Raw genomic sequence first — 17,636 nt, forward strand, 5'->3', positions numbered from 1 at the left:
TGCAAAATAGGAACGAGCTTATAATGTCATCAATGCCTGATAGAAGGTCGAAACGAGCGGCACTTGCGTTTGTTGGAGGTATTTTTCATTCACTGTTTGGATTGATGGACGAAGAACACGCTGAAGTTCTTTCTGAGAAGATACGGAATGCTGCGGAAAATCAAGAGTATCTATTGAGTTTGGAGAGGAATTATACTTCTATTCAAGACATTACCTCTGAAGTCATTAAAAAGCAAAATGAGGTAATATTCGACAACATCCAGAAGTTCAAAGGCTCTTTCGATTCCTTGAATGCACGGGTGAATAATCTAGCCGACCGAGAAGCTATTGTGAGGAAAGCAACAAGCCTATTAGCAACATTAGAAGCGTTTGGAGAAATTCAGAAGAATTTAATCACTGTGATGACGAACACGAAAGGAAGCTTACTGCATGAATTAATTTCTGTTAAGAAATTGAAGGACGAAATTCTGCGGATAAGGTCCACAGTCAACAAGAGGTTGCGATTGCCTACTGAGAGGCCAATGGAGCTTTCAAAACTGGCACATGTTACAACAAGAACAACAATTGGGTTTATTCTGTTCAACGTACGATTACCGCTAATTAATGCTGATTTGTTTACTTCATATGCAATTCATGCATATCCGGAGATGCATGATGGTTTATCTGTACGAATACAACCTAGTAACAGTTATATGTTAATTGACGAGAGGAAAACAATGTTTTATTACATCAGCGAAGAGAATTGGGCACATTGTCAGAAGACTGAGGATATGATGATCTGTCCTCAAACTCATCCCTTATACAACACACGAAATACGCAAAGTTGCGAGGTGCAATTGTTTCTGAAGACTAGACGAGTACCAACTAGTTGCAAGGTTGAGATCAAGGCTTGGGCAAATTATTGGAAACAAGTTCAAGCGCCAAATACTTGGATATTTTCGATTTCGACACAAATGGGAGCTGAAGCTGTTTGCGACAACAAAAGGCATGCTGTTATTATAGAAGGTCAAGGGCTGATAAAACTACAGCCAAATTGTCATCTCGAAACTGAAGAGACCACTTTATGGGCGTACGACAGGTACAGCAGCGATGCTGATTTTATGATTCCAAACATCAATTTGACGTCATTTTTACCTCCATTGTCACATTTGAAGTTGGATAACGAGATTGCAATTTATAAACTCTCAGACATCCCTAAGGCAACTTCAATTCTTGGCTGGCCCACGCATTTAAATATTCATCATCTGGCACATTATGGCTTCAGCGTTACTACATGCATTATCATCATTGTCATCATTATTGCCGTGATATGGATTTTGAAGAAGGTATGCAACATGTCATCAAGATACCTGCCAGCATCCATTGTACTACCTCGTTTAAGATAAAACAAAATAATTGCTATATAAATGTACAGATATATATTACTTTGCTCAACTTTATTCAACTTAGACTGTAATTATAAGTAATTTTTCTGTATGTAACAATTCAATGTTCAATAGATATAATACTCATAAAAAGACTAGGATCTTTTAAGGCGGGGAGAATGTACAGTTCAGTATGTTTGGTTGAGGATAGGCCAACAAATAACAGACATGTGTGCATAGTATATATACCCAGAGATAGGGAATTTCTATGATAAAACCTTAGATCATAAAATGAGCACATGTTGGAACACTTATGTAGAAGTAAGCATTTGTATTGTTTATCATTAAGTGTATCGTTTATCAGTAAGTGATTTTCTAATCATTAAGAGTACATGTGTTTCAACTAAGGCAGGTAGCTAGTTCACTATGTAAATATCCTGTGGATGGAAATAGGATCAATGTGTGTTGTATTTGTTGTCCTTAGATATTTAAGATTGTACAGTTTACAGAAGTTTAAGTATGTATTAGGTGTTAAGATAGTTTTTGTAAGAAATAAAGAGTAGTTCTGTTCAAGACACCAATCAACACGGTCGTTTCTCTAATTTCTCGGCTAAACAGATGGCGATGAAAAGAAAAAATGGAGAAATTGTACTGGAAACGTGAGAAAACGTACGTTTATTTCCGCAATTGGTACCATTTGGAACTTTCTTTACAGATGGAGCTAGAGGTCTGAAATTTGGCATGCAGTAAAACTAGGAAATATATGATGAGGGACTAAATGGTCTATTCAAAATTCGTAAATTTTGGTGCCATTTGGTACTTTCATTACAGATGGAGCTTGAGGTCTGAAATTTGGCATAAGGTGCAGCTACGAAAAATGCGATGGGGGTGACTATGATCTTTTTACAATTCCTGCATTCTGGTACCAATATTGGTACCATTTGGGACTTTCTTCATAGATGGAGCTAGAGGTCTGAATTTTGGCTTGAAAATACAACTAGGAATAGATCATTTAATCATCTATCATATGATGACTAAATGATCTTGAGCTTTCAAGATTAGGATATAACTACAATTTTAGGTGACCAGAAGATTATTTTCAAAATCTTACATTTAGGAACTAAAACATACAAAATTTTGCTTTCTTTAAGAATTGAGCTAAAACGCTCAAAATTAGAATTCATTTATACCTTGACAAAATATATTGGGCGACTTAATGATTTTTTCGATGTATTGTTGTATTTTTGTACTAGTTGGTACTTTCTATACAGAAGAGGACAGATTTGTGAAATTGTATACGCAGTTATTATGAAACTTCATAACCATATAAACTGAGTGTATAACCGCATACTAAAATTGGGAATTAAAAACGGGGGTGGCAAAGCAGACCACCGGGAAACTAGTCTCTATGAAATTTTGCACAAATGTTGGTTTGAGTCGGAGGCGCGAGATATGTAAGTCCGTGTTTGGTGATATTCGTACATTAAGGTACTAAACTGTACCAAATAGTACGAAAAAGGGTATTATTAAATTAAAGAGCGTCACGATGATATAAGTTTTGAGAAATTTTTTTTTGGAAAATCGTACCGGAAATGGGGGAAATAGTACGTTTAGTGCTGAAATTGGTACTTTTTTACGGATTGAGCTGGAGCTCTGAATTTTGGAACTTAGGTACACTTTGGCCACCTTAATGGGGTGCCTATATGAGTTTTTGAAAATTTTTACATTTAAGTACTTTAAAAAAGTACCAAAAATTTACGAAACAGGTGAACTTTGAACAGGGCGAAGGAATAGAGCTAGATTTTTCAAGTTGGACTTAAAGAAAACCTACTGCAAAATTATGAAAGTGAAAAGAAAAAATGGAAAATTTAGTACCGGTAACGGGAGAACACGTACGTTTAGTACCGTAATTGATACTTTCTTTACAGATGGAGCTAGATATCTGAAATTTGGCGTGATCTATGAGCAATTCGTAATTTTTGGTACCAAAATTGGTACCATTTACTACCAGACATGAACCAACCTCGGTGGAGTTGCATGGAAAACAATTAGGGACTTTGTAAGAAGCACGGAATTCCTAACATAGATTCTCCTTTCTTTTTTTGAACGAACCACAATCAATAAGTCGATTACTGGCATAGGTAAATGTCCATAGTGGCATGAGGCGGATTAATATCTACACCCTCTTTTCAACCTAACTTAGTACCTTGTTCGCAGATGGAGCTAGAGGTATTAAATAAGGCATGTAGGTACAACTAGAAAATAAATAATGGGTGACTAAATAATCTATTCACAAATCGTTCATTTTGATACCAAAATTAGTACAATTTCGATCTTTCTTACCAGATGGAGCTGGGGGTCTGGAATTTGGCATGTAGGTATAAATTGGAAATAATTGATGGATGACTTAATGATTTATTCACAATTCGTATACGACTAGAAGATGTTTTTAAATTCGTACATTTAGCTACCAAAATGTACATAATGGTACTTTCTTTATGGATTGAGCTAGAGCTCTATAAAATAGTTCCCTTTTTTACGAATTAAGATAAAACTCTTGAAATTGGGATACAGACGACTATAAGAATTTTTTGATATTCGTCGATTAAGGCACGCAAAATTTATATATATAGTGTAACTATTGTATTTAATTTTCCTAAATGGCATTTGAAATTTGTAGACTTTGCAGTCCAAAGTAATGTCATCTCGAATACCAATTAAAGGGGTGGCGTCGCGGACCGGGGGGAATGCTTGACTCTATATATAAAAGAGTCGCGTGATTAACTGATTGGCTGACTGACTGATCACTGCCCAGCCCAAACGGCTAAAGTTAGAATTATGAAATTTGTGATATTGTACGTTTATGTACTAAAAAGTACAAAATGGTACGAAAATGGGAAGAGTGTGGCTGGGGCGTACCAAAAAAGAGCTTGAATTATAAGGATTTTTGGGCTCAAATGAAAAAGCGCTTCGAAAAACCAAAATTTGGTGACAAAAATTTCCCAAAATCGTACCGGAAGTGGGAGAAGTAGCACGTTAAGTATCGCAATTGCTATTTTTTGGTATATATATATAGTTGTTACGAAAAAAAGGAGGAAGATAGAAAAAAAAATGAAAAATAATATTGGAAACGGGGGAAAGGTACGTTTAGTACCGTATTTGGTACCATTTCGTACTTTCTTTACAGATACATAGAACTAAAGCTCTGAAATTTAACATGTAGGTTCAACTAGGAAATATATGTTGGCTGGTTAAGCGATTTTTAGGAACTAATTTAAAGACGAGTAAAATTAAATAATTTGGTAAAAATGATCGAAGTCTTGACAATAAAACAATAAGTTGTATCAAATACGAAATGCTGAAATCGTATAAGGAGTGGAAGAAAACGTACTTATGTGTTTTCTTTACTTTTTTCTTTCTTTATATACTTGTACTTTCTTTTATATATTTAGCTACAACTCTGATACTATACTATCATGAGATACTAGATGATTTTGTTAATATTCGTTCATTTTGGCACTAAAAAGTTCAAAATGGTACCTTCTTTACGGATTGAGCTACAGCTCCGAAACTTAGAATACATGTACATATTGGCAGTATGTACCGGGCGACTGGAAGATTTTTTTTTTGATATTCGTATATGAATCTATGTCTAAAAGACTAATCATTTCTAAACTAAATATTTTTCGTGACTTCACATGCCGCTTTGAAGAAATAAATGGATCGGAAGATGCTGCCATAATGTTTAATAGGTGCTCATTGTGCATCACCTGTGATCCTTTAAACGTATTCTGTAATCTATATTTTTATAGAATTTTTTAAGAGACATGTGCTTTTTCAGAATCTATCCAATTGGCAATGACTGATAGTCAATTACATCTTTGCCATGTGCCAATTTTTTATAGACTGTTGGGTTAAATTTCTTCTGTGGATACTTTTCCGCTAAAAGTGTTGCAGTTTTTGATGCATAGTCTCCATATTTTGTTGCAGTTTTTGATGCATATTCTCCATATTTCGTAGAAAAGCTCAATGATAGGGGCCTCTTTTATAGCCGAGTCCGAACGGCGTGCCGTTGTGCGACACCTCTTTGGGGAGAAGTTTTTACATGGCATAGTAGTTCACAAATGTTGCCAGCATTAGGAGGGGAAAACCGTCGCTGAAATTTTTTTCTGATGGTATTGCCAGCGTCATAGGGGACATGCTAACCTCTGCGCTACGGTGGACTCCGACTTAAGCTGAGTATTCTGTTCAGCTTTTCAAGCGAAATGCTGTTAGACATAACATATAAAAAAAACCTCGGCGAAACGTTGGTTAAAAATAGGCAGAAAAATAGTACTCTGCTTATCGTGTGGAAAATAACAAAAAAAAAAAAAAACAAAGTGGCAACACTTGAAACCATTGCCGGCATCATTTTTGTACGTTTCATTGATGTCAATGGTTCGTTTTTCTTTATTTATTTGCAAAAAAAATTAAATAGAGAAAACAATAAGTGCAGATAAAAAAAAACGAGTTTTGGTATGGAAACATAAACATTCGATTGCTGTCAAATTCCGCTCGCGGAACAATTAAAATTTCTGCGACTATTCCGAAAGCAGAATAGAATTCAAACCCTTACAGACTGAACTACAGCTCTGAAATTTAGAATACCGGCACAACGTAAACCATACAGACGATGTTATAATACTTCTAAGGAGTGAGGATCCGAACTAGGCTAGTATGCCTGTTCACGTAAAAGACAAAGGTGGTCCAATTTGGCGCACTACGTTTCCTCAATAAAACGATTTCGATATCTGACAAGGTCAAATACTTAAGAGTGATCTTGGTTAGGAAACTAATTTGGATGTGTCACATTCAGGAGCGTTCCGAGAAAGCCCTAGGCTCGAAGGATCCGAGGATAGTCCACTGGCTCTACAGGAGCGTGATTAGATCAATACTTACTTACCTAGTTTGGTGCACTGCTATGGAGAAAAAGTGCAGCATAAGTTCAGCATAAAACAAGTTCAGAGAACATGTTGTCTTGGCATAGGCGGAGCGATGAGGACCACGCCCATTAGGGCACTGGAGACTATTCTAGATATCCGACCCTTGGAATACAGATTAAGTGTGAGGCAGCCACTGCGGCTATGAGACTTAAGGCGATGGGAGAATGGATTGAGGATGGGTGCAGGTCATACCATCGCGGTATAATCGAGCCAATTGGGTCGACGCAATCCAAGTTAAGGGCGTGGGCGACGAACTGTCGAACAGCGAAACAGTCGGTAGGACGTCGAAAATCCTATGGGGGTTTCGGGTCGTGGGAGGACGTGGCTATTACCGAAAGCAAGTAAGGATGTCAGTATAGCTATCATAGCGGGACACATAAGACTACGAGCTCGCTTATACGAAATGGGTGCGGCAAGTGATAGCATGTGTAGGGAATGTGGGCAAGATGATGAGACGTTGGAGCATTTCCAATGTCATTGTCCGGCTTTCGCGGCTAAAAGACACCGGTACTTAGGTGGAGACACAATACCAGACATGAACCAACTTAGGGGAGTGGTAGGAAAACAATTAAGGATTTTGTAATTGGCCCGGAATTTCTAACTTAAAATTTTCTTTTCCGAGGTTACTTTTTGGAGCGCACAACAAGCCGATTACTGGCTTATTGGCGGATTAATATACGTAGCCCTTTTTTCAGCATAACCTAAACTAAGTTTCGATAATTAGATTTCTATAAACTCGGCGAATGTTAGTCACCAACATTACTTTTTGATATATAGATTTTGCGATTATTTGATTAATATTTTTACTGTGGGAGTTTGCGACTTCATGGTAATATTGATTTTTATGCGATTTGATTTTAAGATTTTTGAATATTTATAGAACAAGAGCGAACAAAATTCTGGTTGTCGTTTTCTTTAGCTCAAATAGTTTCTACTTTTTTTGCGCTATATAGGGAGAAAGCCTTGGAGAGTCATTTATAATGACAAGGTCTGTTGAACTAAAGTTTTGATTGAACTCAACAGTGAGCGATACCGCTAAAGTTAAGATATGAGTTTCAGATTATTCAAGCAAGTTTCATGCGGACACATATTTAACATTCAACAATATCTCGAAATAATGATGACTTAATTATAGGTTTAGTTTGTATGCGGTGAAGTAAGTAAAACAAAACTCTAAATTTGAAGTTGATTCATATTTTGGCGTAGAATTACCTTGGAAAATTTATTGGGTGAATAACTGAGGTTAGGGTTAGGAGCCAGTAGACAAACGGCACCATGCTCTACCTATCACCACGGCTGCGAATTCGATTTTGACAGAGTTAGCGTACGAACAACTTCATTTAACTTAGGCATAAAAAACAACACATTTCTTGATTTTAAAAAATGTTTAAGGATTTAGTATTGGTCCAAACTTTATTATGTAATATTATATTCTTCACTGGCACACGGCGATCAACCCCCAATTATGATTGGGAGATGAATTGGAAATACGACATACTTTAGTGTAGGTCGGTTAGAAGTCTTTCCATTTCATACTTTTTTTTTAAATTTTACAAGTATTACAAGGTTTGCTTACGAGATAACAACAAATTCATTTGAAGGAAAATATGAAAGTGAAACCCAGAATATATTCCTGTTAACGGGTACGACATTCGACATTATTTTTTATCAGCATAAAATCTGCGTTACTTATGATAATTTTTTTTTTTTTTTTTGATATTGCATTTTTAATAATGATTTTTTTCATACTTTCGTTTCAGCTTATAAATTTTACAGAAATTCAAACAGTGGAACTTCCCGAAAACTATTCCGGTTTTCACTTCTTCACCTACCTATTCTTATGATTTTGCTGTTGGTTAACAAGAAACGTTGGTATATCGCAGAGAACACTAAAGAAATTCAACTGAACAATTTTTCAGAAAACAAAATTACGAGTATGCTTAAATTGAACCTACCGCAAATAAACACTTCGCGGTCAGAGACGTCACTTAAAACAACATAATTTATGGACATTAATTGCTTTATATATATATATATATATATATATATATATATATATATATAATAAATGTAAATAAAAATAGATAAATGTTCTTGCATTGTGTATTTAGTTTGAAAAGTCCATAGGATATTATATGACATATAACCACAAACCAAACAAACACAAAGTCTACAATAAATATATCTGTTAAATTTTATTTAAATGTTATCATTAGTTCACAAAGTAGATTGCGTAAAGCTAGTTTTGCGATTTTTAAAACGCGTTTTAATTTATTGCTGCATTGCTGCTATTTGATGGGAACTGCAAAGTACCAGTTGAGTGGAGCGGAAGTGGTTTCATTTCCGTCTTCGAAAATAAAAATCCGTATCTCGGAATAGCTACCTATTACGAAAAATGTTAAAGCCTTTCTCTAAATAGACTCCAAAGACCCAACAGCTGCGGTTGTGGCATCAGACAGTTGTCCTCCCCTCCTATAGGCGTGGCTGACTTGGCACCTGTAGTCGAGTGTAATTCTTCAAGAAAATCCAATGGCAGCCGGTTGTAAGCATCGGATTGACCCGATGGAACCTCTCATCGGCAAGGGCTGCCGCCTCAGTGTACGTGTTCGTCTTTTTTCCTCATGGGAGAGGCACATCCCGGAGTGCCTTCTCCGCACGCTTCTGGTCGGTGCTGGGATTGAAAAGAACCCCGGACCCTGGTTCTTTTCGGTTTGCCAGAACCGCCTCCATCATCGGTCGGTGTCGGTGTGGTGTAACCGGTGCATGAAGTGGGTACATTTCCCATCTTGCTCTGGCCTCATTTTACTACTGGAGTATAGTCATACTGGATATGTTGCAAGGTTCTGTGCGAACATAGACAGCAGTGGGTCATAAGCGTTATCGTCGTCGTCAGCATCCCATCCCCAATATTGCCAGGCCAGTGCCGGAAAGTGTATCATTTTTAAATCTAAACTGCAACGGTCCATGAGATTGGCGATTGTATGAGTCGGAAGAATATATTGGTCGCAGCGATCCAGGAGACAAAGTTGACCAACACCTGTAGCTTGCACAGTTGTCACGGATACAATGTGCTACGTAAAGATCGCTCAGCGAGATAGCGATCCTGGTGAGAAAGATGGATATCCCCCAGCTCACAAAGGCTACGGTCTTCATCAAGGGATGGGGCAGTAAATTTGCGACGGAACGCATGTTGGGATTCTTGGGCAAGCAAAACGAAGGTTTGGTAGCAGAGAAGTAGAAGGTCTTCCATAGGGAGGAGAATTGAGGAAGGAACTCTCTTTGTGGTTAGCGTTGATCAAGTCTCCGTGACGAGTTTGGCTAAGACTAAAGGCATGGCGCACTACGGGAGCATTCTGCGACATCAGGCCATGCAGTGTCAGGTGACTCAACACCGCCCAACAACCATATTGCCTAAATTCAGGAGCCATGGACGACCCGGAACAAAGTTTCTGGACTGATCCATTTTAACTACTAACATTGGTACTCGGCCGAGGACCTGCGTTATTTGTCATAAAAATTTGAATTATATATTTTTCCCAGACTTGTCAACGTCGGATGCAACAGTGGTGAGACAGGGAGACGGAGGAGCATACCTGGCATCACTTTATCTGCCTTTCGACTCTCCAACACCGCCACCCAAGTCGGAGCTACAAAGGCTGGTGGGGAAAACTAAACAGACAGGAAACGGAGTACTAATAGGGTGCGATGCGAACTCTCACCACATTTCGTGGGGTAGTACCAACACTAATAAGCGGGACCAAGCCTTGGCAGAGTTCTTGAATACTAACGACCTAATAACACTTAATATTGGAAACACCGCTTCCTTTGTTAATAGGATTAGGGAGGAGGTATTATATATAACGATATGTTCTGAAAATCTAATCGATGAGGTTCAGGATTGGAAGGTCTCCATGGAACACTCTTTCTCTGACCATCGCTACATTAGGTTTAGAATAGCACGGCCAGCGCAGAATCCGATAAGCTTCCGGAATAAGTTGAAAACCAACTGGACAAAATCGGAAGGCTGCTCAGAAGAAGACTTGGGCAAGATATTTTAGATTGTCCAAGCATAGAAGAGATTGACGAAAATGTCAACAGGATTACGACTACACTGGTGGGATTCTTCGAAGATAGTTGTCCTCTTCGGGAAAGGAAATCAACCCAAGAAAACCCCTGGATGACCGTGGTGATTCGCAATATTGGGAAAGAGGTCGGCCGACTTTTTAACAGAGCACGTCGTAACAAAGCCGATATATATTGGGATATGTATTACGGCTCAAGGAATACAATAAGATTACCAGAGTGGCAAAACGTGCCTCCTGGAAGCTTTTCCGCGAACAGGTCGATAGCGTTAATGACGCCGCCAAGATAAAAAATGCCTCCCAAAAACCCATGTCCAAACTGAAACTTTAGTAGACGAAATGGGAGTGAGGGAGTGAGAGCAGAGATAACGGAGGACATGTTGAGGCTTTTAATGAAATCCCATTTTCCACAGGATACGAAGGGACTCACGGAATCACCGGAATCTTGGAATAATGACGTTAATCGAAGGTTTATAATTACGGAATTTATGGTAAAGGAATCCTTGAGGAGCTTCAAACCATTTAAGTCACTCGGACCTGAAGGAATATTTCCGGCGTTACTGCGGAAAGAGGCAGACTATCTGGCGCCTCATCTGGCCAAAATTTTCACAGCGTGCCTAGGACTTTCATGTACTCCGAAAGCCTGGCAGGAGGCAACGGTGGTGTTTATACCTAAGCCCGGCGAGGCAAGATATGCGACACCAAAGGCCTCAGACCCATAAGCCTTACGTCCTTACTACTCAAAACCATGGAACGTATTGTGGACTCCATGATAAAGAGTATGACATCCAGCGAACTGCTCAAATATAAACAGTATGCCTATGTCAAGGGAAGGTCGGTGGAGACTGCCCTGCAGGAGGTTGTGCATAAAATATAAGAATCCTAGGTTGCCAAAACGTACACACTGGCGGTATGCATTGACATCGAGGGGGCTTTGAACAATGTGCGAACCGATGCACTGATCCAATCCTTAGACCAGTACCGGGTGGACACGGTTCTTAGAGACTGGATAAACCATATGCTAAGAAACAGGTGGATAAATTGTGTGTCCCATGGCATAACTATAAGGGAGAAAGTGGCACAAGGCACGCCACAGGGGGGCATTTTATTGCCACTCCTATGGGTGACCACCATAAATGACCAATTACAGATGCTGAGAAATTTGAACCTGTCTGCTATGCAGACGATGTTATAATACTTCTAAGGGGTAAGGATCCGAACGAGCTATGCATATGGCATTTGACTGGGCTAGACCCAGAGGTCTCAATGTTAACCCAGAGAAGACTGAAATATGCCTGTTCACGAGGAAGACGAAGGTGGGCCACTTTAACGCACCATGTTTCCTCAATAAGACGATTTCGATATCTAACGATTTCAAATACTTAAGAGTGATCTTGGACAGGAAACTGAATTGGAAGTGTCACATTCAGGAGCGTACTGAGTAGGCTCACAGATGTTGGGCACTGTGTAGACGGGCCGTAGGCTCGAAATGGGGCCTGAATCCTAGGATAGTTCACTGGCTCTACAGGAGCGTGATTAGACCAATACTTACTTACGTCTCAGTAGTTTGGTGGACTGCTATGGAGAAAAAGTGCAACATAAGGACCATACAACAAGTTCAGAGAACATGTTGTCTTGGCATAGGCGGAGCGATGAGAACCACGCCCACTAGGGCACTGGAGACTATTCTTGATATCCGACCCATTGACATACAGATTAAATGTGAGGCAGCCACTGCGGCTATGAGACTAAAGGTGATGGGAGAATGGATTGAGGATGGGAGCAGACAGGCCACCACTAATTGGTGAGATCTGCGATAGGTTAAACGTCTACCTCAACGAACTTGCCTCATATTTCGCTGCAAGAAATCTGAAGCTATCTGTCACCAAATCTTCGGCCACATTGTTCCTTACAAATACGCGTGAGGTGAATACTGAGCTGACTGTGGTCGATAGAGAAATGATTCCGACCATCAAGTGTTCCAAAATACTTGGCGTCGCATTTGACAGCTCTTACACATTCTCCCCACATACCACAGCAATTTGCGATAAAGTTAAAAGTAGAAACAAGGTCCTCAAGTCACTTTCTGGAAGCACTTAGGGTGCAGATAAAGAAACCTTGTTGACCAGGTACAAAGTAATTGACCGGTCTGTGGTAAGTTATGCAGCGCCAGTGTAGTCTCGTCAACTTTGTGACACGCAGTGGAATAATATTCAGATCTGTCAGAATGCCGCCTTCCGGACTGCGACGGGTTGTCTCCTCAGTTCACATGTGAACCACCTTCATCAGGAGATAAAGATCCTGCCAGTGCGAAGACATAACTACAATATATGCTGTCTAAGAAATACCTTTTGGGCTGTTATCTCGGAGACCATCCAAATCAATCATCAGATAGATCTATATGATCTAGAGCGTGAGGTTAAGCGCTACAAGAGAGAACCTCTAGATCAAGCGGCATATCAAGCAGGTCTAGACAATGTTCATGCAGACACGGTAAATGTAGTCCTTGAAGAACGACCGCCTCCCCCGGCAAACCAGAGTAGTTCTGGGTCAATTTCGTTCCGGCAGATGAGCTGCCTCAACTCCTACAGAGCAAGAATTGATACAGACGTGCACGATGCATGTCCCGATTGTAATCAGGGACCGCACGATACACGTCACCTGTTTAGCTGCCCAGCCAGACCCACTCGACTCAGACCCAGATCCCTGTGGACGCACCCCATCTTAGTCGCAGAGATCCTAGGTCTTGACACTCAACAGAATCAAGCAAACGAAAGATAGAACAGAACAAACTGCTACAACAACAACGGCAGAAGTGAGCGATGGCTTTGCTAAGCTCAAAAGCAGACCGAGAATGCGATCCGGTGCACGACGAAGGAGACAGACGAATATGAGCGGACAGCGCAATCGGGCGAAAGCTCAGGATGCTAGAAGGGATTGAACTGACATTCCACGCAGTTGGAAAAAGAATCAGATCTTCCGAAGAGAAGCATTTTAGCAGTGTTATACTAAAATGCTGAAAAGAGCTCCCCGCTTTCAAGTACTCTGGGAAGACCAAGCCAGCCTCCCCGCAATGGAGACTCCAGACAGTGTCCTGCGGAGGTAGAAAAAGTCGGAACAGCAACGAAGGAAGCGTGCATGGCCCCTGGGTCTTCATGGGTTACTTTGACTTCCAAAAAGATGCCACAGCCATCACGGAAAGGGAAGATGGTCGCTGAGAAAGGAAGGAGCCGCCCTCTTACGCCGGAGTGGCAAGGAAGCACAACAGAGATGGCATGACTTGTGCAGTCATTGATATCGGCTGTGCATCCGGTAGGATTCCACCAGATCGTCGGTCCCTGGTGAGGCATTTGGTTAACGAACGGGTTATCGAACATGAATTGAACTCTGAAGGATGTTCACCCATACGAATTATGAGCTGCGAGTATAGAGGGGACATCTTAACGCTGCACTTTGCGTCAGCGGAATGTATTGAAACCGTCAAAAAGCTCGTTAGAAGTTTGTGAGAAAGATGTACATCCCACATCCCAAAGCGACGGTCTTCATCAAAGATGTGGGCGGGAAATCGCGACGGAATGCATGTAGAAGTATTAAATAAGCTAAACCAAGGTCGTAGAGAAATGGGAGGTTTTCCACAGGGAGGAGAAGGAGGAAGGAACTCTCCTTGTGGTGGGCATTGATCAAGTCTCCCTTACAAGTTTGGCTAAGACTAAAGGCATGGCGAACTACGGGGCCATGGCCGTCTTTTTCAAGATTGGGAATACTAGGATAGGCAAATATCCTCATATTTATCCATCATGCGGTGCAATGGGGGAACACTCGATAACGCCTAACGGACAGGGGACTGACGACGACACAATCACCGACTCTCTCAATATTGGGAAGACTAGGATAACCAAAGATCCTAATACTAAAACATCAGGCAGTGCAGGGTCGAGAGACCTAACACAGTCTAACGAACAGGGACCCGACTATGGCAGACTTAGATGGATAAAGATCCTAATGCTGAAACATCAGGTAGTGCAGTAACAGAGAACTTAATGCCACCTAACGCACAGGAAGCAGGCGATGAGACCATAACCTGCCCCCAAAAAGCCCATTTACTGAAGATTTGGGAGACTACTATAGGCAAAGATCCTAATATTAATACACCAGGCAGTGCAGTTACGTGAAACTGAATGCAGCCTAAAGAACAGGGAGCAGACGATGAGACCATCACCCACTCCCAAGAAGCCCATCTAACGGAGGACCAATGATTGAGATCATCCAGATAAACCTCCACCAGAGAGAGGCAGCTACTCACGCTCTGATGGAGAAAATCAGCAAGATTCATATTGCCTTAATTCAGGAGCCATGGACGACCCGAAACAGAGTTTCTGGACTGAACCATATCAACTACGAATTATTCTATGCTAACACTGGTACTCGGCCGAGGACCAGCGTTATTTGTCATAAAATTTTAAATTATATTTTTTCCCCTGAGTTGTCAACGTCGGATGCAACAGATATGAGTCAGGGTAGAGCATAACCGGCATCACTATCTGCCATTCGACTCTCAGACACCTCACCTACGTCGAAGCTGCAACGGCTGGCGAGGAAAGCAAAACAGACACAGGAAATGAGATACTTATAGGGTGCAATGCGAGCTCTCGCCACATTTTGTGGAGTACGGCAGAAATCTTGAATACTAACGATTAATCGATCGGAAAATCTAATCGATGAGGTTCAGAATGGAGGTTCTGCATAGAGCATTCCTTTTCAGACCATCGCTTAATTAGGTTTAGAATAGTGATATATAGATAAGCTTCCGTAATAAGTTGAAAATTAACCGGTCAAAATTCGGAAGACTACTCAGAAGACGACTTGGGCAAGATAATTTAGATTGTCCAAGCGTAGAAGCCATTGACAACATTGTCAACAGATTTACGACTGCACTAGTGGAGTCTTTCGAAGATAGTTGTCCTCTTCGGGAAAGGAAATCAGCCAAAGAAAAACCCTAGATGACCGGCGAGATTCGAAACATTGGGATAGGGGTCCGCAGACTTTTTAACGGAGCACGTTGTGGGATGTTAATTTCACACGTCTCAAAGAATAAGATTACCAGAGCGGCAAAATTTACCTCCTGGAAGCTTTTCTGCTACCAAGTGATAGCGTTAATGACGCCGCCAAGATGAAAAAGTTTCTCCCAAAAACCCATGTCCAAACTGAAACGTTAGTAGACGACATGGGAGTGAGAGCAGGGACGGCGGAGGACATGTTGAGGCTTGTGATGAAAACGCATAAAATGTTGCGGATTTGAACTTAAAAACTTCGTACGTCTTAGTAGTTTGGTTGACTGCTATGGGGAAAAAGTGCAACATAAGGACCATACAACAAGTTCAGACAAAGTGTTTTCTTGGCATAGGCGGAGCTATGAGGACCACTAGGCACTGGAGACTATTCTTGATATCCGCCCCATTAACATACAGATTAAGTGTGAGGCAGCCACTGCGGCTATGAGACTTAAGGCGATGGGAGAATGGATTGAGGTTGGAAGCAGGTCATACCATCGCGGTATAATCGAGGCGACGTTAGGAAACCTGGAAGTTTTAGACTGCCTGACCATAATACGGTCCTGCAGGCGGAGATCCGTGCGATCACGGAATGCGTGTGGTGTTAACGCGAGGACGTCGAGCATGAAGATCTTTACGGACAGTAAATAGGCCATAAGGACAATAACAACATGGACGATAAGATCACGAACAATCTTGGAATGTAAACAGGAGATTGACGTCTTCTCTGAGGGTGGCACAATCCTCATCGTTTGAGTGCCGGGCCATAACGGAGCAAGGGGGAATGAAAGGCCAGACGATTTGGCGGTGAAGGCCAGAGGGCTGCGATCCTATGGGGGGATCCGGATAGTGGAAGGACGAGGTTATTACTGAAAGCAAGTAAGAAGGAGGTCAGTATTGCTATCATAACGGGACACATAGGACTACGAGCTCACTTATACAAAATGGGCGCGGCAAATGATAGCATCTGTAGGGCATGTGGGGAAGATGTTGAGATGTTGGAGCATTTCCTATGTCATTGCTCGGCTTTCGCGTCTAAAAGACACCGGTTCTTAGGTGGAGACACAATACCAGACATGGACCAACTTAGGGGAGTGGTATGGAAAACAATTAAAGAATTTGTAAGTAGCACGGAATTTCTAACTTAAAATTTTCTTTTCCGAGGTTACTTTTTAGAGCGCACAACAAGCCGATTACTGGCCTTGGTGAATGTCCATAGTGTCATGGGATGGATTAATATCTGCACCCTCTTTTCAGCTTGACCTAACCTAACCTGAACTGTAAAAGTCGAAAAACTTCAAATACAAAAATAAGCGGACTGTATTTGTTTCATGTTATAAACTTTATTTAGCGATGTAGACAATTCGATGATAAGAACAGAAGTAAGGCTTCATTTGCTGTGTGGATTAAATAAAAGCCCTAGCAACATCTGGTGCCAATATCAACCAGACATAAAACTAACAATTGTTCTACATCGAATAAGCAGTAAGAAAATCATACGATGGTTGTTGTTTCTGTAGTGTCTGATATTAATGAAACAAGTGTATCTTACGATTCAACACTTTTAAAATACAAAATAACAAATGAAACAATTATCAGTAGCATATCCAAAAAAGGGGGGTAAATAATTTGAGTGAAAAGAAAATTTAATTGAGTATAATAAATACATTCCAAAACACACCGGTTACGACGGGATCACGGGGACACTGGCCTTTAAGACTTACGTCCATTCTACTTAAAATCATGGAACGCATTGTGGATACCATGATAAAGAGTAGGACATCCAGCGAACCGCTTAAATACAAACAGCATGCCTATGTCAAGGGAAATAGAGAATCCTTCGATGCCAAGACGTACACATTGGCGGTTTGCATTCACATCGAGGGGTCGTTTACAATGTGCGGATCGACACATTGATCCAATCCTTAGACCAGTACCGGATCCTTAGAGACTGGGTAAACCATATACTACGGATAAATTGCGGGTCGCAAGGCATAAATAATATAAGGGAGAAAGTGTTACAAAGCACGTCAGGCATTTATCGCCACTCCGAAACACCTATGCAGAAGGCCCGAAACGGTTTTGCATATGGAATATGGCTGGGCTAGACCCAGGGGTCTCAATGTTAACCCAGAGAATACTGAAATATGCCGTTCA

General features: G+C 40.8%; 1 protein-coding gene across 1 annotated transcript in view; it reads left to right on the forward strand.

Moving 5' to 3' along the window:
• LOC106089896 (protoheme IX farnesyltransferase, mitochondrial) overlaps positions 1-8,380 on the forward strand; it is a 50,092-nt gene extending 41,712 nt beyond the window's left edge. The window contains exon 5 of the mRNA XM_013255889.2: positions 8,107-8,380. Coding sequence (XP_013111343.2) covers positions 8,107-8,348 — 242 coding nt within the window. The 3' untranslated portion in view covers positions 8,349-8,380. The remainder of the gene's footprint in view (positions 1-8,106) is intronic.
• The last annotated feature ends 9,256 nt before the right edge of the window (positions 8,381-17,636 follow it).

Source organism: Stomoxys calcitrans, chromosome 3 (assembly GCF_963082655.1).
Source record: "Stomoxys calcitrans chromosome 3, idStoCalc2.1, whole genome shotgun sequence".
NCBI lineage: Eukaryota > Metazoa > Arthropoda > Insecta > Diptera > Muscidae > Stomoxys > Stomoxys calcitrans.